Consider the following 27,939-nt stretch of genomic DNA (forward strand, 5'->3'; position numbering starts at 1 on the left):
GCCTATCTCATGCTTCAGAATGCCTGTTCTAACACTTTTTTTTTTTTCGCTTCATATGCTCCATATTTTTACCGCGACTGTGTCGGAAGTGTTCGTTGTAGAAGTATGTGACATTGAAAAATGTTCGCTGTACATGGACTCAGTTCCAAAGGGTAGCATAGAAAAATCGTAAGTGCTCCGAAATAGGGCTGTTATAACCGATAGATTGTTATATCCGGAATTTTTATAAGTACGTTGGACTGTATTGCAGACAGCGGAGTCTCTTCGCTGGGAACCTAGCGCTGTCTGGTGCAAAAAGCAAAAGCACTTGTGAACTGGTGCACTTCAATCTGAGATTGTCTCAAGTAGTCCATACACTGCAGGGTATCTTGTAGACTCAATAGCTGCAAATTCCCAAGGCTGTGTGTGGGCACCTGGATTTCACGCTTATAGGATTACACAGGATGTTTTATACACCAGCAGCGCTTAACTGCCCATGCCTCAGTGGATGCATCCATTTGTAATACGGCTTTGTTAGAATGCCTTAATTTGGAAGGCTTGTTATAACAAGGATACCCATCAGTGCACTCTTTCATTTGTCGTGCTGTCAAGTTGTAGATGCTTTTAGTGTTACATGCTTGGAAATTCGATCACAACTGCATCACGCAGTGCCCTCTGTAGTTAATTGTCATGTATGAAGTGGAAGGATGTAGATGTGCATGTCCTATGGCATTAAGCGGAAGCGAGGCTGTGTGTGTTCGATATTGGGTGTAGGGAACACTTTATATGCTCAGGAAACTTCAAAATTGATCATTAGGAGATGGCATCCACTTCTCAAAGTATAAAAGTGGCTCTGAGCACTACAAGGGCTGCTGCCAGGCTGGGGCATTGCACGAAGCACATTAGAGCCTGTCGCTTTTTTATTTTTCTTCTAGCTTTTACTGAATAGCTCATTATGTTTTTCCGTCTGTGTGTTTTTAAGGTTCTGAAGTCTCTGAAGTTGAGCAAAAGGACAACGACGAGGTTTACATCGTATCGGAAGCCTCTTCAGATGCACTTACAGAAGTGCTTCCCACTCGTGTAGATAGTCCGGAGGACAGCTGGTCACGGAGCTGCAGCGAAACCGCGTTGCAGGAGGGTGACGTAGTGCTGACAGAGCTGACCAGCATGCCCTCTGCGCAGCTCGCCGAACCACTCGAAATGCCGCGGGAATCATCAGTGGGGCTGGTGACGGCAGCGCTCGATGTGGAGGATGTGCACGTCGAGCGGTCACTTCCAGGCTATGCTGTCTGTCCTTCGGAAGAGGAGGGGTCATTGCCAAAGCCTGAAGACCATTTCCAGGCAACGGACCTGCCAGTAACTCCAGCGCAGCCTGAAAATAGGGCTGTTCAAGAATCTTATGGATTTGTCCCTGCAGTAGACAGCCCACTTGTTGTAAGACCCGAGTGTGGCGGTGGAGCTACTTTGCCAGAGGAGAGGGCATTATCGCCCAGCTCATCTACGTCCTCTTTTTCTGTTGTCACCACCTCGAAGCAGCCACCAGCACCCACTGCCGTTGTAGCTAGTGATGCAGAGAGTGATGAAGAGAGTGATGCAGAGCTCTCTGAAGAGCCACTTTCACCTGTGGCATCATCAGAGCACTCTTCTTCCAGAGGTGGCCAACACGAGACTGCACATGACAGCTCTGCAGAAAAGACCCCAAAAAAACCCAAGCATAAGGCTGATTTTAACAAGAGCACCGAAAAAGTGGTTGTGACTTCCTCCTACAACTTGAGGGAGACACGAAAGTCCACTTGGAAGGAAGAGGAGAACATGGCAAATCAGTTTAGGTCACAACGAAAGAGTGGGCCTGCGTCACCATTTAAACCGCCACCTGCGGCCATTGCCACCAGGTCGGGACCTAGCCGTGACTCGGACACGAGCCCTGAAATTTCAGTCGCATCCAAGCGGAGAACCCGGGCAGCGAGTGAGGAACCGTCAACACCACACAGCCGTTTAAAATCCAAAGCAGTGGCTGACTCGCCTAGTAGGAAGCGGGAAAAAGCAAGCTCGGTGAGCCCAAAGAGCATAATGCAAAGTTCCAGAGCAAAGGCACAAACACCGAGTGCTAAAAAGAAAACCACGAAAAAGGTTGCCACTCCGGCTGCTGCTGGCAAACCGTCGAAGAGACTAGCGACGCCCAGACCAAGGAGAACATCTGCAGCACCCAGCTCGAGAACGAAAGCAGGACCATCACCCGATGTTGAAAAAGGCAAGTCACCCAGTCCCACTAGGGCGTCATCCACTAGTCCTGCAAGAACACCTACGCGCCGCTCAAGAAGAAAATCTGCCACTCCAAGCCCCACGAAACAAAAGGCAGTGCAGCGTGCGACACAGCAGTCTGTAGAAGGTAGCCCCAAATCAAATAAATCTGCTGCTCCTAGCTTGCAAGAGAAGACATTTGAGACGTCAGCTCCATTGAAGATTTCCTTGCGTATGCGCAGTCATGCTGAGGCAAGCATGCCTGGCCGTACGGAAAAGACACCCGAAAAGGTAGTGCCCAGCACTAGAGCTATTGGCACGAGGCAGAAAAGATCGGCAACGCTTAGTCCACCGGGGCGAACTGCCCGTACACTAAGCCCTGCACAGGGATCACCCGTACACAGTGCTGAAAAGACAAGCCCGGAGAAGGCAGGGGCCCCGAAGAAGAGGATGCGCCACCATTCTTCACCTTCTGCAGTTGCTGAGCGGGAGTCGCCACCAGTGCCTGGGCCCACTAAGGGCGAGACGCCCTCCAAGCGAGCAAGTAGCAGGGTGTCGAGAACACCAAAGCATTCTTCATCATCAGACGTTGCAAATGAGCCACTACCAGTGTCAACACGGCGTAGCTTACGCCTGACGCCAAACAAGCAGCCAGAAGCGAAAGAACATGAGGCCGACAAGGTCAAGCTACGTGGTACTCAACGCCGAGTCCTTGAGACCATTGTTGAAGTCGACGCCTCGCCGACCAAAAGCGACACGGAAACAAGTCCGACAGGGCCCTCTACGCGGAAGGGTCGCCGGAGTCTGTCAGTCGAGCCCAACCATAGAGCACCACCAAAGCGATTGCTTCTGGCTACACGGCGCACCCGCCGGGTCTCTGGTAATGTGGCATTGGCCACGATTGCTGAAGCCCCCGAGGTAGAAAAGGAACGGGAGCCACAGCCAGCCACCTCAAGGCAGCAGGGAAGTCGTCCCAAACGCAAGGCCGACACAGAGCTTGGTGAGCACCACCCATCGTTGGTCTTTTGTCATCCTTGTCATTCAATGCACTTTTAAATTTAAGTGCAAAGACAACCTTGAGGCAAGCTGAATAGAATATCTCTTAAAAAGAATGCTTTGGTGCAGGCTACCCACAGGTTGTTGCAAGTTTTTGAGAAAACTCCAAAAACAGAGAACAGTGCTATCCTTTAATCTTGTGCAATCATCACCTTCAAGTTGGACCTCAAGGTTGATGGCATGGCTTTAATGATTAACGTACTAAAAATTGGGTTAAGTAAGACAAGAAAAGCCAGATGGTTCTAGCCCAACTACATTTTTGGTATTTATGAATACGTATGAAATTGAGCAATGCTCTCATTTGATCAGAACTGTGCCAATGTGAGTGATGCATGGTGCACCTGATAAATTTTTGTCGGAGCAATTATGAAAGTAGAGCAACTATCATGATCCACATTTTTTTTTTGTTAGAAGAAATTGCCTAAAGTGACAAAGCAGAAAGATCAATAAGGTTGATAACTGGGCTAGTTGGTAATTGATCACTTTCTATAAGGTTGATTAGCGCAGTTTTTAACATGGACAAGAGGGATAAGAAGGACCCAACACTCGCTACACTCGCAACTAAATTTATTTTTAAAAAAAGCTTCATATATATGCACCCAGGCTGACGCCCAGCGACACAGATGAGAAATAACAGGCACTGAAAACTTATCTAATATTAACTTATTAAGCACTTAATGATAAAACAATCACAGCATGTGTAGAAATGAGATTAACAATACATGTTTTTTACCCACAAGACACACTTCGCGCAAGCTCAAGCATTAAATTGAAGCATGTGTGGCCCATACACTTCAAAGAAATAAAAACAAAAAATATGGTTCAGGGTAAGGTGGAAGACTAAGAAAGGAAAAGAAGACGACCACCCGAATGTAGCATGAAGCCATAAAGAAAATCCGTACGGATTTCTCGGAAAGAAAAACCTCTTAGTTGCCGAAAAATTCGTCCTGGTCCAGGGTTTAAACTATGACAGAGAGGGAAGGAATGAGAGAGAAAAAACTGTAAGCCACTGTTAAGGAATTAACAGCTGCAGCAGACTCATATGCAGAAAAGGCAGAGACAGTTAGCGACTTGACGTGCATCTAGTTAAACAGCCGTAGGAATACTGCCAAGACAGAGATAGTGGTATTAATAATAAAAATCTGGAAGATGTATTGCTGTTTCTCTATGAATAAAGGTTTGTAGCTTTGTCATGGTGAAAGTGATTACATCTGCAACTTTAAGAAACTATGGTTGAAAGTTGTCTAAGGAAATGTAAAAAATGTCATTGGAGCCATGTTTTTGACGTCTGCTTCAGTGATGTTGCCTTTTTTTCAATGAATTCTCGTTATTTTAAACCTTTATTCTCCCCTGAACACGTGTTAATTGGGTATCTGACAGACAATGTGGTCCTTGAAAAGTCGCGCACATAGCCTTGAAAGTCCTTGAGAATCCTTCAATTTTTGTGATGTAAACGAGCATGAATCCTGTTATTGTAACACTTGCATCTTACACGAAAATAAGTTAATTATATCTGAAAATTGGTTATAAAGGTTTATTTATTTCAAATACTATATATATTGCATGACTATTTTTCATTCACTTCGCTATAAGCTATGTATCGTTATATCTGGGTTCGTTATATTAAGGTTTAAGTGTACCAGGTTATTGCAGGTTCCTAGCAGGTTAAGCAGTTGGCAGCAGCATCGCCAGCACCGCAGAAACACACTACTTCGGCTTAATTGAAGCCCTTAAGGCCAACTACTCAACTGCTATTATAAAGGCATGCACGTACATAATTTGATCAGCTTATTTTTTTTTTCATTCTAATGCTTTATCTTGGGGCCTTTTGATACTAAAATGATGCAATGCTTTGCAAGAGAACTCCAAGGACTCAATAAAGAGTATAATAGCTAAGCATTGGCTCTTATAATGCTTTTGCTGTGAACATTCACAGTTTGTATAGAAACTTTGTGAATATTCTTTTCAGATGCTGAGGGGTTCAAACTTTCCAGACCAAAAGAGCTTGCTCACAAGGGTGAGTGGAAGGCACCATAATTTGTTGGCTTTATAGCAACGTTATATCAATCCCACTCTTGGCTATATTGCTAATATATATATATATATATATATATATATATATATATATATATATATATATATATATATATATTGCTGATGAGATTGTGAAATGATCAGGCATACTTTTCTCATTCCAAACAAGGCAAAATGAATACTTCAAGCCTAGGCTTGTGCGAATAGTGAATTTTAAGTTCGAAGCAAATTCGAAGCCAATAGGGATTAATAATCGAATTTGAATGGTATGTATGACATATAAAAAAAAGGAATATTTATCATGACATAACTAACCTGCAAAATATTTCTTTTGAATCGAAGTAGGGGCTCTATGCAAATGCAGTTTTTTTTTGTTTTTTTTTTTTCGTTCAAAGTAAGTCGAAACAACCTTGGGTAGTAGTTTCGGTAGGATGTGAGTGATAACCCTTAAGATACTTAACATTTTGAAGTTTATTGTACTTGGAGCACGTACACCGTCATAACAAGCTTAATAAAATGAGAATTGATTTGAGGGTAACATGTTCCTTTAAAGGGGCCATGCAACACTTTTTCACGTAGCCATGGAGCCTGTAAACATGCTTGTTGCCTCACAAATTTACCGCCGCAAAGTTTCTAGAATCAGTCCAGTATGAGCGGAGTTCCAAAAATTTGTCGCACACTGCAATTGCATTCTCTCTTCTCGTACCGACAAAATAGCTGGCATTCAAGCAGGGAGGAATGGCATGGCGAAAGGAAATACGTCAGGCACACCTCGTGACCTTGAGCAACTCTTTTCTTTTTCTTAAAAAAAAAGCAGCTTTTCAGTGCAATCACGCGCATACTCGTGGACAAGCGGCGGCCTCCCGCGGCGGTCCCGGTGACGATGAGCGCGTCATGCTCAAATCAGCCAATGGCTGTGATCAGAGCCGTATATTCCTTAGTTGTGACAAGTGATTTTTTAGCTTGTAGTGTCATTTGCCAAGGGAAGAAAGCAATTCTTAGCTTTGAAAAATTTATTGTGAATTACAGGTCGCGTGCTGTGCTATAATATTCGCCTCGTGTGTTCTCGGTAGCCTCGACTACCAATCGACAGCGTTTTCTGACCATGTTCAGCTATTGTTGCAGGGCCCCTTTAAATTTGAAGGGCGGCTTCGCAGCAAAGCGAATTTCCTCGGGGATAGGTGTTTTCACGGTTCAGCATTCCCACATTGCAGTGAAACCACCTTTGCAAGCGGTGACATGCGGACTAATATACACCTATTCGTTCATTGCGAATACTTCGAAAATATTCGATAATTTAAATGCGAGTCGAAGTGAATTCGAATACTCATATATTCATTTGAATATTCAAATTATTCGACTATTCGCAGAAGCCTATTCAAGCCACAAATTGAGTGTTCTCAAGGCATTGAAACAGATGCATTGTTTTGAAGCAAGGCACGAACATTGCACAAAGAGATCAGTTTCAGAAATTAGTATATATTTATGTTGCATAAGTTGACTCATCATTGTAATGAAAACTGATTACAAAAAAGTCACGGCTTTGCCGCAAAGGTAAAGCAATGAACGTGCGAATTGAAAGGTCACGTGCAGAATGGAAAGCAGATCGAAACTAGCCCTGTGTTTCTCACGCACAAATTATGCATGAAACGTACTCACATGTACAGATGCACGCGAATAAGTATCTTAGTTGTCACTTCGCTGTGTCTGAAAAGTGCACACTTTTCCAAACGGAGACTGCATTGATTGCAGTGACCTTTGTGCACCCGGTAGCAACAACAGAACCATTCCAGGTAAAGCTCGAGGCCAGCCAAGACATACGATCCTCCCCTCCTCCCCACTATGAGATAAGGGCGCACGAGGGAGCGTCGCTCCTCTTCTCTAAACGAGGCAAAGTAAGCTTAGTAAACGAGGCAAAGTAAGATTAGAACGCGCGCCATCGCACGATGTGACAGCATGCGCTCATTGTGCCATTTTGCTGGTAATGCTGAAAACACAATCCCCCCTAAGGTGCCCGTGAGCAGTGGCAAGTGGTAGATTTAAATGAACGTTGAAGAATGTGCTCCTCGGTGGCTCAGTGGTTAACGCCTTTTGATTTAGTTTGATTCCGTGCGCCGGAGTTTTTTCTAGTTTTTTTTCTTGCATTTTCATATATATTGATACGTGTATATGTATATATATGGTGAGTGACGTCGATGCCAGCGACAAAATCCAGTCGAGAGTGTCTAGATAATTGTTATTGCAATAATATTTTATGCACAATGCGTTCTGTACTTCCTAAAAGAACTAAATTGCTACAAGTACTTAGTATGTATCGTACAGCTGCATGACAAGAAAGCACATCAATTAACTGAAGTGATATAGAGTAAAATGTCAAGCTTCTCATCAAGCCAGGTTCTCAGCCTCTTTAAAGGGGCCCTGAAACATGTTTTCAAGTAACCATGGAATGAATTCACTAAAAGAGCTTATTGCCTTACGAATTCAACACCGCAAAAATTATGATAATCTGTTCAGTACAAGCGGAGTTACAAAGATTTGTCGCACACTGCACTCGCATTGCAGTCTGTGAAAAATCTTTGAAACTCTTTTCTTTCGTTCTAAAGAAAACACTGCAAGTTAAGCGGGGGGTGGGGAGTGGCATGTGCCAGGAAAATACGTCCCGCGCACCTCGTGACCTTGAGCATTTTTTTTTTCTTCGAATATGCAGCTTTTTCAGTGTAATCGCGCGACATGCTTGGACAAGTCACTGCTTTCCAAGACAATCCTTGTAAAGGCCAAGCGTGCCATGCTCAAATCGGCCAATGGCTGATAGAAGGCCCTCTACGAGTGATTTTTGAGCTTCCTCTGTCATTTGTCGAGAAAAGAAAAAGCAATTTTTAGCTAACATTGATAGATCATTGTGAATCGCAGGCTGCGTGCTGAACTATAAGATTTGGTTCGCGTGTTCTCGGGAGCCTCTACTATTGATCGGCAGTATTTTCTGACCATGCTCAAGAATTTTTGCAAGGCCCTTTTAAAGTTCGTGTTTTGTATTGCCTTGCTTACTACTGATAATCTAACTGAATTATTTATTGGTGGGGTTTAACGTTCCAAAACTATTATATGATTATGAGAGACGCTGTAGTGGAGGGCTTTGGAAAGTTCGACCACCTTGGGTTCTTTAACGAGCACTCGAATATGAGCACACAGGCCTACAGCATTTTCGCCTCCATTCATGTCTAAGTTCAATGATTACTGCAGTAAGCGAAAGGTGACATCTGGATGTGGCACTAAGGTTTTGAAATGCTTATTTGAAAGTAAGTTACATCAGCTATTATGCGCTAATATATCCACGCTGTTTTAGTGAGGAACCTAATTTATTAACCCTAGTTGACGCTGTCTACATCTTCAGTACTTTTTTTGCTTAGCGGTGGCATCCAAGGATAGAAATGGCCACACAATCAAGCGTCAGCCTTTTTGCGAAAAATGCTTACTTGCCCTCTGATTGTGGCAGTAGCTATCAGTAGTACTTCCTTACTCAGCTCTATGTTTGACCAAAAAAGTGTTTGTCTAGGTAAGATCTGATGGCAGGTTGAGATTTTTGTTGTTCGTGAATTGTTATTTAGCATGAGCTACGCTGAGGACATCTCCTTATTTTGCAGCACATCACGTGTGAAATCTTTGTGGCAAAAATTGACTTCAGTACAAATTGTTTGTATTTTCTTCCCTGCGTGAAACTAATTTTTGCAGACAATAATTCTCAAAGAGCTTGTCCTGGTATATATTTGCAAGAGTGCGCCTCAGTTGCTTCGGTGGCAAAGTGGCTGTGTATGGTTTATGCTGCTGGGCACTAGGTTTCGATTCACTAGGATTCAGCACTAGGATTCAATTCCTTATTGCGTTAACCACAGTCTAGTTTAATGCATAAGAAAAACTCGCATTTTAGGGAAACAGTTAATTGGTGGTTGCAGATGATCTGAAACCCTACACTACTCTATATGCTAGTTTCTGTAAATTGTACACCATGAATCAATCAAGACTTTTCTGACCATTGACACGCCAATTGCAGGCTCCAAGTCTACTCCGCCGAAGGGAGAGTTTATGTTCTCGCCTCCTGTGACGCGCTACCGCCAACATAAAAACCAGCCATCTGGAAAGCCAGCCGATGCAGAGTCGGCTCCTTCTACAAGCAAAGAGCAAGCTCCGAAAAGGTGAGGTTCTGCCTGTTTTCCTCGTCTTCTGCAAAATTTACTTGGGGAAATTCTGGCTCTGAAGTGGTTCATCTATTCAGTGAGTGATGGTCAGTACATACATGTTTGATCTTCCTTTTTAAATTAAGTATAGAGTTAGTTTCCTATACTGTATCTGCTGGCCTAATGAGAAATAGCTTATATCTGTCAGCAATGCTATAGTGTTCGCTTCCTATGGGTGACACAGTGTTGAAGCACAGTTCTGAAAACTGCTTTCATAGACGGCACATGCCGGAATTCGTCGTGGCCTCCAAGCTTTCAATATTAGCCATTTTGAAACGGTCCTAGTGCTGCCAATTTTTCAGACATGCACGAAAATTCAGGCACCATCCTGGCCTTGCCACGTGCCCCATAAAGTCAATTTATTGTAAAAACATTTGAAATTTCTAGCATGAAAACTTTTCGGGGTGTGATTTTTTAATAAGTGCACCACAAAGATTTGTTGCTTGCCAGAACAAAGGCATCTCGCCATTGCCACACCCGCATGTGATAGGAAGGTAGTGGGTACGAAAAACACTCTTGCAGAAAATGCGTGTGTGTGGTACACCGAGCATCCCCTTAGTGAAGATGTGATCTCGGTAAGCGATGTGATGCATACACTTAGCTAGGAACTGTCTTGCTCCATGCAGCAAATAGCCATAGATCAAACAGCCGTGCGGGAAAGCTGGACGAGCCATCTGCTCTGCCGACGCAACCACTGCGTTTTGTTTCTTCATTTTTAAATATCCCTTTAAATCCAACCATGGCACGGGCGTGCGAGACGGATATAATTTTTTTCATACCTTCCTGGCGTTGGGGGCCCTTGGAAGGTGAAATAAAGTTGGTAGTTAGCGCAATTAGCATGGGACTTTCTGAGGGTGTCTTATAGGCGTACTGGCAGGCCTTCTGAACTGTTTTGGGTGTAGCAGTAGCAATTCAACCACTTGGGCAAAGTGAAAAAGCTTGAATTGGGTAGTTTTTTGGGGGATCATATTGCAGTCCCTACATGCTTCAACTATTACTGTACTTGTCTAACAGAGAATGCCATCTGCATGCATTCATATATGGGGTGAGTTTGTGCATTTATGTTAGAACATTTTCTTGAAGATTATCAATTTTTGGAGTCCCAAAGGGGTTCGAAATGGGCTTGCCAGCATTTAGTCATGTCTGTATACTAATCATCATTCCCTTGTTAGCAGAACCACTGTGCTTACAGCTGTCGCCAGCACTTGTGCCAGAATTTTCTCTAGTAATTGTAGGAAAACTTCAGGCATGTCATTTCTTGTATTGCTTTATGCTGTGCTTGCAAGGGCTACTATGTCTTGATTTCTCAGTGCTGTGACAAGCAGTACATTGACCATTGCATGGTGCTAATGCTTTCATGCCATGGTATCTTGATGCTTTACACTTTGTGTATATTGTTGAAATATGTTTCAAGCTGCAGTCTTCTTGCTTCTTTGCAAAACTGCAAATGCATCATTGATTTGTAAAGCAGCACAGGCATTGTTATCCCATTGTTCTCCCCCCCCCCCCAAATTGCATAGGTGTCTTTGGCATTCTATTTTCTGGAGACTGCATTGTTGCACCAAGCACATTCATGGTATTTTGGTTATGTTCATATAAATAACATTTTATTGCAGTTGAGGCTCTGAATAGGCTTAATTTTTTTCTTCTTGTTTACAAATGGTGCGTTCCTTGTCCACTTTGAAAAATAGATGCTAAATGGAAGCTTGCATACCTGACTTTGCTCGTTACACTCTGCCGCACCATCTGCTGCTCGGTGTCGTGCAGGTGTCCAAATGAGTAACTCCAGCTGGTAAAACTTGGCATACACACGTGCTGGGTCTCAACTTGGGGTCACTTCACGAGAAGCCTTTTAATTAGCTTTCACAACAAGGAGTGCAAAACTAGCCTGCTGGTTAACAATCCTGAGGCAACACATGCATGGAATGAAGTAGATGGCTGTGCATCTACAAAATTTTTGTTCACAAGGGCACACATCGGTGTGATTTCTGCTACTGTTTTTAGTGTGCCTAAGACACCCTGACACATGTAGTCTTAAAAGAGCAGGTCCGATTTCCATTTGCAGCACACCATTTTCAGAATATTTAAGGGGAGATGCTACTCGAAGACTTTTTTTAATATTCACCCTAGAGCAATGAAACTTAAGCTGTTTATGGAACTTTTTCTGCTGATTTCAAATATATAATTAGTTTTCTTGCAAGTTACACACTTTTAGCTCTGCAACATGACAAAGTGGAAACCTTAACCCTTTTGCCCCCTCTTTTCATCCCTAAACTTCTGTAATTTTTTATCATTCATAGCTCATAATGCTTCAAACTAATTAAGAAGCACATACAAAATATGTAATATGCGTGAAAAATGATAGACGTAAAAAGTCCATATTTCACCTACCCTAGTAAAGGTATACATACAATTTTTTATTATACAATAAAATATTGAAATTTAAACTAGATAATTGCATTTGTCATACTTTGGAAAAAAAAATTGGGGAAAAAGGAGGGGTACATTGGAAAAAATGGCAATATGCCGGCTGCGTATGTTGGCGCAACCCCTCAGCCTCATTTTCAGCCCACCATGCAGCCTTTCCAGCCACCGTTCCGGGCGAGACCCACCCCGGCAAACCGATGGCGCACACCCGACAACCGGCCCATCTGCTTTGCAATTTGTGTTTTGAGAAAAACGAGTTTTTAAAGTTATAGTTGAGTTTTTATTTATGAGAGATATCACTAAATCAGATGAAATATACACACCAAAACGAACAATCCTTCTTGTAGTGGCCTCTGTGACTAAAATACGCCAGCACCATGAGTTCGTTCCTCTAGGCTTTTTCGAGCCAACTCCCACAGACATTTCGCTCACAGACAGGGCCATGAAACGCTTGCCAAACTTCCGCTCCATTTGGCAGAGCCTTGTGCCAACTGCAAGCTAGGAAGAAGTTCCACAGGACTGCGAATTCTAAACTAAGTCCAGTGTCAGGCCATTTTGCAGCCATGCTTGTGCCACATACCGTCGTACATAATGGCAATGTCGTCCCTGCCAAGTTCTCTCACTGCGAGCTCTTTCGACCTCTCAAGATTGGCGCTGACGTCATCCATTGCGGCATCAAGAACTTTCGGGCTGACGGGTGTGAACGACTTTTGATGCATTGGCTTTTGCAAGCCAACAACTGCCGCAAATCGGACTAGCTGCTCGTAGCTTATTCCTACAGAGCGCGCCGCACAACGGCTTTCACTTGCAAGCGATACTTTTTTTCATTCATAACTAAGATAATTACACGAGAAAAGCATTGTTCAGCTGCGCTGCTCGACAAGACATGGACCCCGCAAATAGGTTTCACAGCACATACAGGCGCGCAGCGGCCAATGGCGGTCCCCGATTCGTACCATGCGATAAGCCAGTCGCGGCGCTCGAAAACCACGCAGAAGGGTGCTTTCTTTTATTATTTCTTGCGCTGCATCAGCGAGAGAAACTGCTGGTATTTGAAGAGTGAAGCTCGAATCTTCGACTCGTGCTATTAACAACGGCGAGCGGCGGCGCATTATCAGCGGCAAGGTGCTCGAAGACTGCACACTTTCAACTTTAATAGGCACCTTGTGCTTTTTAAATGCAATTTTAAAGCATTTCCAGTTAGGTCTTGACCTGTATTATTTTTTTCATAACAGTAGAGGTACTAATCTTATCAAAACAGGCAAAAATAAAAAAAACTGTAGTACTGAAAAAAGTTCGCGTTTTTATATCCGCATATCCCCTTAAGTTAGTGGAAGGTATAATGTGCAAAAAGCATGACTGTAAGGAACACTTGCAACAGACAAGCGCTCGTGTCTTGTGTTTCTTCTAGCCCTTGTGTTTTGCGATTGTCTGTTGTTTGAAATCACCAGGTTTAGTACTGTAACCTGACATCAAGTTAGTATCGATGTCAGTAGGTGCACTTCAAGAAAATTGACTTTACTATCAAAATAAAATTTTATAAGCATTTGCTGAGCGTCACACTTGCTCAGAGCCGTCTCTGTATACAGGAGATTTGTATGGCTGATTAAGCGCACCTCCAAAAAAAACGGTGTCAGTACTCCTTGAACTGCGCGCGTGCTGGGTGGATTCTAAAAATTTTTGCGGTGGTGAATCTGTGAGGCAATAAGCTCTTTTAGTGAACCCATTCCATGGCTACTTCAAAAAGTGTTGAAAGTGTTGCAGGGCCCCTTTAAAGCTGCTAGCTTTACTGAGAGATGGGTTTGCCCACGTGGGTCAGGCCCTGCTGGCATTGCTTAGCAGTCACGATATGGAGCTGCTAAGTATGGGGATGTGAGTTGTATTGCTGGCCATGGTGGCTGCGTTATGATGGGAGGGAAATGTGAAAAAACCCATGTATTTAATTCCGTGCGCATTAAAGCACCCGAAGTTGTCAGAATTAATCTAGAGTACCCACCATCTTGTATATCGTAGCGGTTGTATAGTGTTGGCACGTACAGCTCACAAAATTGAAATTTGAACTGACGCTTCAGTCTTCTTTCTTTTTCTCCTCTTTTTTTCCTATGGCATATACTACCAGAGTTCACTTGTATTACGACGTGGAAAATGTAGGCGTGGCTGTCAAAGATGTGTCCAAAAGCGAGAACCAGTGTGTTGAGGGAGCAGTTACTATTGATGTGAACGATGACTGGCGTTGCCATTCGTTAGGCAAATGAGCAACGCAAGGATATTTGTGAAACTAGGAAAAGGACCTGTTGGCGGTGGCAAGCACACATACCCCACGTGGAAGTCTTGGTGCAAGCGCACATTATGGAAAGCCCCGCTGGAATCGCTGCATAAGGGAGTCTGCACTTCCGATTTACTTCTGTTTGGATGGTGTCATCCTTTCACAGTTGGCCTGCTAATGGCATAGAAAGATTTCAAAGTACTGCTTTGCTCCGAGCTCATATATTCCAAGTTGTACCAGGCAACCTGCCTTGTAAGACCCATGCACACGGCGGTTTCACTGGCAAACTCCTAATCTTGCCTCTTAGCATCTCGGGAATGATCGCCCTCAGTCGTAAGAAGCTCTTTGTCTAGCTTCGGTTAAACTTGGAGCTTTTAGCCTGCATGCCATGTGCCTTTTAGACTTGGTGGACTTTGCTCTCTGTCATTCAAAATGGTGTGCCGCGGTTGTGTCTGAAGACTTCTGATGTGTTCACGCATGGCTTCTCTGGCTTGTGGATAACGGCCAGTCATCTGTTGGGTGGAAGCTTCTTCTCGCTGGTGGTCTTCATGTTTTAATACTTGGTGTCTCTAACGCCAATTACATATTTCGTCACCGTGAGGGCACCACCGCACTGCCATCCATGCACAAAGCATATAGAGGAGCCTTCAGCTAGAAAGTGGCGGTGCAACTTCTTCTACCTCATGGCTACAGGTCACACAGTAGCGATGAGAGCGAAACAAAAGCCTATGCAACATCCCCGTCTGGCACTATATTTTCACGCCTGCCTGGTATGCACCAGCTTTGCCAGCAAAATCAGTGCTAGTGTGCTTGTTATTTTTTGTTGCGCTGGTACCTATCTCACTATTCAAGCGCTTGCTTGCCTTACCTGGTGGTGGGTGTCCAAGGCACCACTTCTTTCATTTTAAAGGTTGTGCCTGTGCTTGGTCACTTGCTTGCCTGCATGTGCATGTGGCTCGTGCTTGGCAGTGTGAAACCTAACGCAAAGCTTGAACGCATGCAGAAGCGATGGACTGCCACGGCCTCTTGCAGGAAGCAGCGGCAGCGCCTCGAGATAGTGACAGCACTAATGAAGACCCCGCGTGTGCGCACCAGAGTACCCACAGCCGGCAACAGCAGCGGTCGCACGCCACGGAGGACACCAAGGACCAACTCGTGACGTGCGCAAGCCCGAAACACCGGAAATTTCTTTGCCTGCATCTTCTAGCACTGCCAAGAGTGCAAAGAAGAGCATGAAGAAGAGTGCCGAGTAGCTAAATCCTTGCCCTCAAATTGAGTGGGCTCTGCGTTAGAGCTTGACGAGACGGATGAAGCTATCTTGTAATGGTGTATGGGGGATGTACATAGGTGCGGTAGGGCTTCCTTTTTTTTTTTCTTTTTGTAAATGTTAGAACAGTTTTTGCACTACTTATGGCCATTGCTATGGAGAAAAAAATTCATTTTGTGTTGGGACATTGGGTCTGATTTCACCTTCTACAGCCTTATTGGAATGTGACAGACTACTTGTTACTGTGACTAACTTTCCCGAGCTCTGTCTTTTAAATTGCAGTAATAATACAAATGCAACTTGTGCACTCGGGCCTGTGCTTGTTGTCACCATGAATTAAGTTCAATTTCAAGAAGCACAGCACTGCACGCAACAAAACGAGTTTTTTCTTGCTAACATTTCATTTTAGCACCTTATGAATTGACGACCGTGTAATGAACTCATGAAAGGACACAGGCATTAATTTTTTGGAACTTTTTGTTCATTGTGTTCTTCTGCAGATACCGCAGCTTTTGCTTTGCGACATGCGCAGGTTAGCGCAGATTTGATTTGCAATATGTGGAAGTGTTGCAGCAACCTGCATTTCAAATGTATTTAAAAATGGTATCTTGGTTTGTGGATAAGCATTGTTATAGTATGTTTATGATGATTTAGTAAATGTTAATCAGCAAATGGAATTGTTGCCTAGAAATTCAGCTGTATATTGCAATGTATAAAAACAATTTCGTAATTTATCATTCGTCGGTCGTTTTACTAGCCGGAAGGAGCTTGGGAAGCTGGCTTTGGAAGTGTAATGGGCTATTGCTCGTGTTGCGAATTTGTGTAAACACTGCCTTGTGCTGCAGCAGAGGTGTACAGAATTAAAGATTGCAATGTTCGAGATAATAGTGCACTGTTGTTTGTCTTTTTTAAAATTTATTCATTTACTTTTGTTCTTATTTTAGATCGTGACATGCAGAGAAAATGCGGGTGCGATCGGCCACCGAATGCATTTCTGCATTTCCATAACTGTCATAATAAACCTAATTCATTGTCTTCGATCTGTTGTATAGTTTTTATATCAGCAAAGCATAAGTGGTAGAAAGGGAGGCAATGATGTGTTTTTTTAATCACCCGCTTTCAATTTTACTGAGAAGAGAAATTGAAAATTGCGACTCAGAGTTGAGTTTTATTGCTTTCCTACACAATGTTGTGCTACTGATCATTCTTTTAACTGACAGTAGGAATATCAACGTAGCTACTCGTAGCGAGAATCGTATTTGCAAAACTAGGCATGAAATCTTTCATTTCACTTGCGTTGCAGCTTTCTGCGGCTAGTGCTCATGACGTTGCTAAATCATGTACGGGGGGGCGGGGGGGGTTCAAAAGTTCCCTAGCTACAGTTCTATAGGAATACACGGGATAGTGACCTGGAAACTTTTGACTCCCCCTGTTCAGTGGCACACCAGCCTTGCCTTTCTACACAGAAGCACCAGTAGCTAAGTGCCCAGCATTGCATCCAATTGCAATGCACAAATTCTTAAAGGGCCCATGTCACCCAATTTTCGTCTATAATCTGCATTATGTGGGTTAATCCTGTTGCATTCACAAATAGGCTGGCGAAATTTCACCACATTTGAGTGCCTAATTTGTAAGTAAACATTTTCATAAATATGCAATCAGCCTGAGAGTCTGGCAACAGGGGCACACTTGCGGGTCATAACCTGGCAGCTGTGCATTCCTGCAAACGATATTTGCTCTACAGTCAGCTGTGTGAGAAATCGAGATATTTTAGCTTTTTTTCAGCTTGTCACCGAAACTGAATGATTTGCAGTGGTTTAAACGTTAGTAGAAGGTGATGGCTCTGTTCTTTGTGGCATATGACGTTGCATGCACCATGGCAAGAATCTCTGTTGCCAGCGTTGGTTGTGGTTTACAGACGGTCACTTCAAGGGATTGTTTTGCACCGGAATATTCTTTTATGACCCACTTTTCAGATATGTAAAGGCATAATAGTTTATGTAATAATAATAATCCACTGCTAGTTTTCAATAGAAACCACTAATGGTTGGGTGGCAGTTTCGTGGCTCCTTTAAAGGCCTTACAAGTTACCATACGTAGTGGTGGACTTTACTGGACTAAACGGGCTCGGAATTTTTTTTTTTTTTTTGCTCCTTCGAAGCAACGTTGGTCATTAGTCCAAAAAGCTGTGGTGATCAAATTTTGTTACTGCTGCAGCGCTGCATGCCGTGCGGATGCCATATTTAAAAAAAAAACTGTTCCCGTGCCCCTTTTCTGTGCCTGTGCAGTGGTGCATAAAAAAACGATTTTGCAGCAAAACTAGTTATCTGGTTATTCGATTCATCGGATATTCGACTTCCAAAACCGCATATTCGAAATGACCAGATATTCAATCAGTTATTCTGTTATATTATTTTTATCTTAGGATATTCGAATAACTGAATTTTTATTCTGTAATGTTAGAAAAAATTGATTTTTCTTTGATTATTATGTTTGCAGGCACCATTGCAACTATCAGAAAAGTACTGTTAATCTTCTCACTTTATCTTTTATAAACTTGTTTCCTTCTGCTGATCTAGCCTACGTAACAAATCTTTACAAATGACAAGACTATTTAATCCTGATGTCACCACATGTAATCCCGAAGCCATGTCTATTAGTAAGTGTGAAATTAACTCTAAGTTTTCAACTTAAATTAATCCTGGTGCCACATGTCTTGCTCGCAGTGCCAGTGAATTTTTTCTGTGTTCTGCAACATTTAATTCAAGTGCGAATGAAATTGATCTAGATGCCAAATAATTTATTTCTGGTGCAAGTCAATTTAATCCAAAGTGAAGCTGCACTTGACAGGAGGTCCTGCACCGTTCAAAATGATGTTTCACATGAAATAATTGAAGAGCTTTTATTATTTAAGATCTTTAAATGTGCCATAAAAAAACTTCTCTGTCAAGTGAATCGAAATCAAAGCAGTCTCACATGACTTTGTGCAACTTTGAGCACCTCCATGAGTATAGATTTTGCACACCTCTAAGATCCAGTGCCTTTATAACATCGTGGCCAGTGAACAGTTGTACAGCACGAGTAGTCTGTTTAGTCTGTTTTTCTTTTACGAAGAACCTCGGTAGCAGACGCTGCCTGCATCGGCGTCGCGAGGTGATAGAGGGGGAGCGTGGGAAAGGGGAGAGGTGCGAGGGAACGTGCATGGGCAATGGGGTTGTTAACGCCGCTGGAAGGAATGCCTAGAGGAGAAAGAGAAGGAAGCGAGCGCAACTACGCCGCAACAGGTGGTTGTGGGGAAGTGGAGAGTGACGCGTGGCTGTGAGAGAGTGGGAAGGAGGAGAGTTGCGCATGCGTAGTGAGAGTGCGCATGCCGCCGACGCCGTAGGACATAGGCCCGAGCGAGAGATGCTATAATGCCTGAAATCTTCGCTGTGTTCCAATACTCATCGTAGACGGCTAAATAGACAGCTAAATCGACGGCGGCCATCTTAAGTCCCATTGCAATTCTCACGTAGCGGGCAAAATAGACAGCTTCGAGAAGACCGCATCGTAGACTACGAGGCAGGCTACTTTGCTGTCTAAACGAGATGGCGGCTCAGCGAATCGCTCAGATAGATCAAATCTTGCCGGAATGGTCATCTGCACACAAGCTGACGCTTCTCCAGACGCTCAGTGTGAGTAACGTTTATTTGTTTTTGATTTCAACACAAAATAAGCCAGAAAATACAACTGTTACGTTTGTTTATTTTAGCTTTTTCTTCTCGACACGAGGTGACGCATTGTCGCGTAAAAGCCGTCTAAATGTGTTTTATTTCTCGGACAGCATCGGCTCGATGCTGTCTTCTAAGTAGTCTTCGTAGACTGCGTGCTGTCTAAGAATTGGAACACAGACCTATACACCTTTTCACAGAAGGAAAAAAAAACACCGTCATGATAGGCTGCGCGTGGGAGTGCAAAGGCTAAGGGCGTGGCCTTCTCAGTGCATTCTTGAAAAGTCACGCCAATTGGCGCAGCCCAAAAAAGGACTATGGCGCCGCCCAGGGAGGCGTTTTTGAAAAGGTCTTTACTGGACACTAGAGAGATGCTTCGCATCTAAAAAAAGGGCAGAGTACAACTATGGCTATGGATGGCGCTCACCTTTTTATGAAGTTGTAACGGAGTATACGAGTGGTAGACATATTTTTTTTTTCCCTCTTCTTGTGGCCGTAACGAACTAAACACTGTGACAAGCACAGTGCACTCCTGACGCGAATTTTTACGCCAATATAGGTACAAATCATTGTTTTCTTTCCTTGTGGCGTGGACGCGTTGTCAGAATGGCCGAGTAGTCCAAGGCGCCAGACTTCAGGGAAAACCTTGCCGAGCGATGCGGGTTCAACGAGAGCTCTGGTCCATGTATGTGGGGGTGGGTTCGAGTCCCACTTCTGCCATGGCTTTTTTTTTTCTACGCCACCGTATGTACAGATCACTTTTCCCTCGTTGCGTGGACGTGACGTCAGAATGGTCAAGTGCTCTAAGGCGCCAGACTCAAGAGAAAACCTTGCCCAGCGATGCAGGTTGAACGAGACTTCTGGTTCACGTATGTGGGCGTGGGTTTGCATACCACTTCTGACATTACTATTTGTATGCCACCGTATGGGCAAATCGCTGTTCCTTTTTCTTGTGGCGTGGACGCGCTGTCAGAATGGCCGAGGCCGACGAACGCGGACGTGTTCATAATTTGATCCCATGGGGTGGTATCAGCGGCTGTTAACTAAAGTCCCTGAATATATTTTTAGGAAAGTACCGCAATCCTTTTAACCGAGCCGCCGCACCGCGCACCCCCCTCTCCCGGCTCTCAACTCTCGGACCGCCACGAGCATCGCGCGTGTTATCAGCATGACATAACATTCTTGATGTGACAGTAGCGCGAGCCGAGTTATAGGGCCGGCGCCCGCACGGTGGTCGTTCGGGAGCGGATATAGATAAGGTTTTGGACACTCGGGAGAGGAGGGTTTGACACTTGGGAGAAAATATGGAGGAGAGTGTCGGTACTTTCTTTATATTAAGGGACTTTACTGTTAACAGTCGCGGTAGCAGCTAGGAACGTTGAGTATGATAGCGATGGCTACGAAGTTATTGTGCCTACGCTGCCAACAAGTTATAGCGTTTTGAATGTTTTATTTTTGCATGTGGATGTGAAAGGCAGGCCCTACCGAGTGGAACATTTTCGTGATACGCTGGCGTGTCTGGTGCTGCTACCCGAAGTTATAGCATAGGGGGGGGGGGGGCGTACCAGGTGAGCCATGTCTGGGCAGTGACATTCAAGAGAACGGAAGGGATGAAGAAAGCTCTAGCCTGCGGTGAAATGAAAGTGAAAGGCCGGCGATGCTTCATCGACCCCGAGAATCAAGACGTACAGTGGCGAGCACTGTTAGGGTGAACACGGCTCTGCGTGGCAGCGCTCTGCGAAGCGCCAGTGCAGCCGCGTATCGCATCCAGGTGCTCGGGCCACGGCCGCCTGGATCGGCGCGCGCGGCCGTGCGCAGGCGCACACGAGCGTGCCGCTCTTGCTGTACCGGATAAGCGAGACTGGCGCTTGGCTACTACGGAATGGCGCGCTCAAGCATATCAACTCTATGGCTCAAGCGATGTGGCCGACGATTTAAAGCAGCTCCTGTGTGTCTGTGTACGCATGCGTTGCTAGTCCTCGATGCGAGCCCGTGCCAGCACACTGGCGCTTTGTGGAGCGCGACGACGCGCTTGCGTGTTCACCCTTCACACTGAGCATTCCGGCCGCCGAAAGTGCTCTGAATCCGGTTCGGCGGCGGCGAGTTCCGCCGAAAGGGCCCTCTCCGCGCCGATCGCTCTCGGATCGATTTTTGCGGCGTCTGCCGCCGAATCGGTCACCGCGGACCAATAGGAGCGCTAGTCAAAGAATTTGAAAAATGGTGGCCAAGCCCTACTCACTTGTTATGCCGCAGTGCACGTAACTGATTGTTGAAACCAATGGGAGTTTAACCTACTCTGTGCCTGCTTATCGTCCGTATTTCGTGGAAGAGCTGACCGAGCTTTTTGCGGTTTTGCAGAGCAAAGCGAACCTACCAACGTCGCTGGCGTCGGTGTTTTTTTTAGGGGCGAAGCTCCTTATAGCGGCACCCGTTCGTCCTGCGTCCCGTCGTGGTATGTAACCAGTCTTACGCTTTGACCTGCAAGGTATAACATTTGACCTCCAAGGTGGTGCCGGTGAGAGATTTCTTCTGTGCGTTGTTTAACAATAAAAAATAGTGCTCAATGTACATGCCAATGGCTGCTAATGGGGAATGAGAGAGAGGAGCATTCGGCTTTTATTCAACGCGCATGCTGCGATCCCCATTAGCAGCCATTGGCATGTACTTTGAGCACTATCGGACAAGAAAGGGTTGCTACATTATACTCGCTGGGTGTAACCTTCTTAGTTTTAGAAAGGTTTAGCGAGCGTTGAGCCGCAGGGCCATGAATACAATGAACTAGTATATACCATGAATGAATTCGAGGTGGTTAAAGGGGGGAAGCAGATACGAAGCGCAAGCCGTAAGAAATTAAAAGTTGAATCCTCCTGTCTCTCATTTCAAATAAGCAGCCACTGGCATGTACATTGAGCACTATCTTACAGGAAAAGGTTGCTACGTTTGGCCGCTACGTTGGGCCGCAGGTTGCTACGTCGAGCATTGGGCCGCAGTGCCATGAATACAGTGAAATAGGGAGAGACGCGGGCGCTTCGCGAAGTGATCGGACGCGACGCTCATCGGCTCCGTCGATTTTCGGCTGGAACCGTGCTCTTTTCAATGTGGCTGCTCTAAAACTTGTGCGACTGCATCTGCAAAGTCAGCAAGATTCTGGAGACACCGATCTTACCCAGGCACGCCCAATTTTCGGCGCCTTCGAGCAACTTTGCATCACAACGTAGCGAACGAGCTAAGCCTCACGGCTGCGGCTCCGACGCTGCTGGATGCGGAGACGCCGCTCGGTCAACTCCTCAACATGGCGCTGCCTGAACAACGTGGCTACGACCCTACGACTCTGTCGTGGTCATATATCCCGACAAATCAATCAGACGACGGTGTCACAGAACGAGCGCTAAAAAAGGGCGCGACGCCAAATACTTGCGATAACGCGCGAAAGAGACGCCGCGAGGTCAAAAGAAAAAAAAAGGAAAGAAAAAGAAAACAAAACGGCCAAGGCTCCCCGGGCGCGCGCTCTCCCCGCAGAAGCGTGGCGTCGCAGACGAACCTCCTCGCCCCGCATCGGCGGCCCAGCAAGCCCGCGATTTTTCTAGAACGAACGGGGCGTGGTCATACCGAGTTGAATCATCCTCCGGGGAGGGCAGTCGAACCGTCTCGCACCTCTCCCCAGCTTTCGCTGCGTATCGCGCCGACGAAATGAGGAGAACTTTCTGGAAGGTGGCGCGGAACGTATTTAATCGAGCAGCCGAGACGAGAAAGCAGGAGGAGACGGAAGTTAACGCCAGAGCGCGTAGGGATTCCGCCGAGTAGTCGGCGAAGGTTTTGGTCCGTAGGGACGAGGCCGGAGATGAAGAGGATTTCCACCTGAGGGGTGAAGCTCGAGCTACAGGCAAGAGCGTGTGTTTACCGCTATCGAGCGAAGACCCGTGGCAATGGCTGCGGGTGGGAAGCCGACGTGTTCGGGCGAAGAAGTTTGAAGCTTGGAGAGTGGCCTATTGAAGACCGGAGGTTTCCTGGAAGAGAAACTTCGGCGAGGTTTCCTGGAAGAGAAACCTCGAGGGCTGCGGAACGACAACAACACTGGACTTTGAGTGAGTGATTCTCGGAAGAGTATCATCTAGACTTTGGTTCCAAGAACTTTGGACTGAATAGGTTTTCTATCTCTTTAGTCTTTAAGTGTCTTGGTTGTTCAATGCATGCGACTGCATTGTAGTGCGTATCGTTGTCTGTGTCCGTTGTTTTGAGTGCGGCTGATTGTACTGTGTAGTACGTTGTTTGATTAGAGACGCATTGTATGTAACTATTGCGGAGTGTGCATTCTTGTGTATTGTTTTTCGATCTGCCATTTTTGAGAATATAATATTTGTTTTGTTTATCAACTCTCGGCTCTGACTTGTTCTTTGGGCCACAGCCGGCGTCCGCTGGCGCGCCAAAAAGGACCACTTCTAAATTGTCCACGCTTTCGTGGTGCGGTTCGGGGGGCCAATACTTCGGCCCTTGGAATTAGCCCGGCGATCGCCTCCCTAATAAACGGGACATGTGTGACAATTAATCTGGCGTCCGCGAAACAGGACCTTTTGGTGCACAGTGTGTCCAAAGTAGTGAGAAAGAGCCTCGAGTTGTTGATAGTGCTATCGGAACGATTTTGTGTGTTGTTCAGTGTTCTCGTCAACGAGTGCAGGAGAGTGTTCCGATAGACTGATTTAGGCAGATACTTTTTGCACGCGGCAAGGTTTTAGTTGCGAGACACAATGGATCTCGAAAAGTTAGTTGCTCTTGGTGAAAAGATGGGTCTTTCTGGCGCCGAACTACGGAAGTGGGTCACCCAGAAGGAAAAAGAAGAAAAAGAGAGAGCCAAAGAAGAAAAAGCAGCCGAGCTGGAAAAAGAGAGGTTGGCGGTCGAAAGAGCCAAAGCGGAAAAAGAAGCTGAGGTGGAGAGAGAGAGGTTGGCGGCAGAGAGGGCCAAGGAAGAAAAGGCAGCTGAGTTGGAGAGAGAAAGGCTGGCCGCTGAAAGGGCGAGAGAAGAAAGAGAGGCAAAAGAGCGACAGCTGAAGGAAGAAAGAGAGCAGCAATTGAAGTTGGAGCTGGAGAGAGAAAAGTTGGCAGCCGAAAGGGCGAGAGAAGAAAGAGAAGCGGAGAGGGCTGAAAGGGAACGGCAGCGGCAGCACGAGATGGAACTCGAGCGGCTCCGGTGCAACAGCGAAGCGAAACGCCCGTCCAACCTAGAGTTGAAAGCAGCGAACGGGAAGATCATGGCTTCCGCTTGAACCCAAGCAAGCTGCTCGTGGCGTTTGATGAAAGGAAGGACGACCTTGACGCGTACCTTCACCGATTTGAGACGATTGCGAAAAGCCAGAATTGGCCGGAACAGCAATGGGCAACTGCTTTGAGTACTTGCTTGAGTGGTGAAGCGCTCAGTGTGTACGGTAGGCTGACGCTGACCGATGCAGCCAACTATGCAAAGGTGAAAGCTGCTTTGCTGAAGCGATTTAGATTTACCGTGAAAGGATTCCGGGACAGATTTAGGACAGGAAAGCCAGCTGATGGGGAGACGGCTACGCAGTATGCCGCTCGACTTTGCCATTATTTCGACAGATGGATTGAACTTTCAGGGACAGCACAGGAGTACGATGAGCTTAGAGAGCTCCTAATTAGAGAACAATTTCTTACTAGTTGCCACCCAAGCCTGTCGCTGTACTTGAAAGAGAGGAAGGCTGAGTCACTTGAAGGAATGCTTGAATTGGCTGATCAATTCTTGGAAGCGCAAGGTGGAACTAATTTGGCCAAGGTCAAGAAGGATTGTCCCGATGATTCGAAGAAATTGGCTCCCGAAGAAAAGAAGCGTGCACCAGAGAGCATTCCGCGATGTTTTCTGTGCAACCGAGTGGGTCATCGCGCGAAAAACTGTCGAACGATCTATACGAGCCCTACGGCAGTAAAATGTTTCAAGTGTGGTCAGACTGGGCACAAAGCAGACGCATGTCGGAACGGAGTGAGTCAAACTCACCAGGTATCCTGTGTGCAAGCGGCACCGAAATCCGATAATAATGCCGTCACTGATGGATTCGTAGAGTTGAAGAATGGGGAGAAAATTCCTATTGTGGGTGCTGTAATGTCAAAACAGCCAACCGGTGTTACGAAAGGAATGCCAACGCTGCCTGGAAAAGTTGCGGGCAAAAAAATTACGGTGTTAAGAGATACCGGCAGTTCCACGGTTATCGTGCGGAGAAATTTGGTACGGGAAAGTGAGTTGACGGGCAGAACGAAACCGGTTTGCCTAATTGACCGTACGGTTCGGATGCTTCCCGAAGCAGAAATTGAGGTTGAAACCCCGTACTTCAGCGGGAAGGTTACTGCTTTATGCATGACGACCCCCCTGTATGACCTTGTCATCGGAAACATCGACGGGGCGCGAGGGCCAAGTGATCCAGAATGTTTGGGAGAAGACCCGAAGATAGAGCCCTCACCAACACAGCGGCCGCGAGACACAGTGAAGGAGCAGCCCGTGACGGATCTCACTAGAGCCCAAGGCCAAGCCGCGGCGCAAGAGACAGCGAAGGAGAAGACGATCGTGTCGAATAAGTTCACGGGCCGAGCAACCGGACTTACGTCGGCACGACTTCAAACGACCGACAGTGTAAAGGAGACGGAGTTGGCCAGCCGGGAAAAATGTAGAGGCATGATCAAGCGGGTAAATAAACAGACAGGACCCGTGGAATGTAATGACGCGTTAACGGTGTCGGAAGTGACAACGATGGCTGAGACGCCGCCTCAGATACCGTCGTTGGAAAGGGCTCGCCGAAAAAGAACGAGGAAAAACAAGAGATCGAGCGAGCACCGCAAGAAAGGACGCAAGCGCAGCTCGAAATACACAGGATAGGTGCTGAGGTGGAATCGGAATGTGTTTGGCAGGGCTGAGTGACATATGTTGTGTTAATGTTCTTGTTATCCTGTGTCTCAATTGTATGTCGAGCGAGTCAAAGTGTTCTGTGCTGTGATGTGATGTATAGTGTTGTATGATTGTTGTAATGAGAGAACTTTGTACGTTTGTATTGTTTGGAACAAGTGATGAAGTGTTGTAGTCGTGTACCTGTGGCTATATTTCACGTGTTGAGTAATTGAATAACGATGTACAATTGTATTAAGTGATCTATTGTGAATGTGACGAGTCATGAGCGACGGACTATGTTACAGTCTGTAAGAGTGTGTGGTGACTGTTCGCGCTCGTTGTGTGGTTTTGAATATTATGAGATAATATTCTTAAAGTGGGGGGCAGTGTCACAGAACGAGCGCTAAAAAAGGGCGCGACGCCAAATACTTGCGATAACGCGCGAAAGAGACGCCGCGAGGTCAAAAGAAAAAAAAAGGAAAGAAAAAGAAAACAAAACGGCCAAGGCTCCCCGGGCGCGCGCTCTCCCCGCAGAAGCGTGGCGTCGCAGACGAACCTCCTCACCCCGCATCGGCGGCCCAGCAAGCCCGCGATTTTTCTAGAACGAACGGGGCGTGGTCATACCGAGTTGAATCCTCCGGGGAGGGCAGTCGAACCGTCTCGCACCTCTCCCCAGCTTTCGCTGCGTATCGCGCCGACGAAATGAGGAGAACTTTCTGGAAGGTGGCGCGGAACGTATTTAATCGAGCAGCCGAGACGAGAAAGCAGGAGGAGACGGAAGTTAACGCCAGAGCGCGTAGGGATTCCGCCGAGTAGTCGGCGAAGGTTTTGGTCCGTAGGGACGAGGCCGGAGATGAAGAGGATTTCCACCTGAGGGGTGAAGCTCGAGCTACAGGCAAGAGCGTGTGTTTACCGCTATCGAGCGAAGACCCGTGGCAACGGCTGCGGGTGGGAAGCCGACGTGTTCGGGCGAAGAAGTTTGAAGCTTGGAGAGTGGCCTATTGAAGACCGGAGGTTTCCTGGAAGAGAAACTTCGGCGAGGTTTCCTGGAAGAGAAACCTCGAGGGCTGCGGAACGGCAACAACACTGGACTTTGAGTGAGTGATTCTCGGAAGAGTATCATCTAGACTTTGGTTCCAAGAACTTTGGACTGAATAGGTTTTCTATCTCTTTAGTCTTTAAGTGTCTTGGTTGTTCAATGCATGCGACTGCATTGTAGTGCGTATCGTTGTCTGTGTCCGTTGTTTTGAGTGCGGCTGATTGTACTGTGTAGTACGTTGTTTGATTGGAGACGCATTGTATGTAACTATTGCGGAGTGTGCATTCTTGTGTATTGTTTTTCGATCTGCCATTTTTGAGAATATAATATTTGTTTTGTTTATCAACTCTCGGCTCTGACTTGTTCTTTGGGCCACAGCCGGCGTCCGCTGGCGCGCCAAAAAGGACCACTTCTAAATTGTCCACGCTTTCGTGGTGCGGTTCGGGGGGCCAATACTTCGGCCCTTGGATTTAGCCCGGCGATCGCCTCCCTAATAAACGGGACATGTGTGACAGACGGCCCATCCACCATTTCGGCGGAGCAAGCTGACATTTTTCAACTCGTCGAGGGTCGGCGTCGCCGCCGAAGAAACGCGGAAGGAGCGTCTGCACTGAATACTCCTGTCAACAATCCAACCACTGGAGACGCTCGCGCTCCATCTCCTAAAGCTCCACAAAAGACTTCACCAGTCTCCAAGTGGACGCCGAAACCAACGGTCAGGATGAATCCTGGCAACTACGTGATCGCGCTCAAGCCACGCATCACAGTAGCCCTCAAGGCAGCGTTTCAACAAGGTGAGCTCGGC

The 27,939-nt window shown here is 46.0% G+C and overlaps 1 protein-coding gene across 2 annotated transcripts in view; it reads left to right on the forward strand.

Moving 5' to 3' along the window:
- Positions 1 to 15,870, forward strand: part of LOC119170733 (uncharacterized) — a 153,641-nt gene extending 137,771 nt beyond the window's left edge. Inside the window, exons 35-38 of one of the 2 annotated variants that reach the window (XM_037421981.2) lie at positions 962 to 3,220; positions 5,246 to 5,293; positions 9,359 to 9,500; positions 15,268 to 15,870. In XM_037421981.2, the coding sequence (XP_037277878.2) occupies positions 962 to 3,220; positions 5,246 to 5,293; positions 9,359 to 9,500; positions 15,268 to 15,394 (2,576 nt within the window). In that variant the 3' untranslated portion in view covers positions 15,395 to 15,870. Of the gene's footprint in view, positions 1 to 961; positions 3,221 to 5,245; positions 5,294 to 9,358; positions 9,501 to 15,238 lie in introns of both variants that reach the window. The other variant, XM_037421982.2, reaches the window with a different exon arrangement.
- Positions 15,871 to 27,939: the final 12,069 nt, after the last annotated feature.

Source organism: Rhipicephalus microplus, chromosome 2, assembly GCF_043290135.1.
Source record: "Rhipicephalus microplus isolate Deutch F79 chromosome 2, USDA_Rmic, whole genome shotgun sequence".
Taxonomy (NCBI): domain Eukaryota; kingdom Metazoa; phylum Arthropoda; class Arachnida; order Ixodida; family Ixodidae; genus Rhipicephalus; species Rhipicephalus microplus.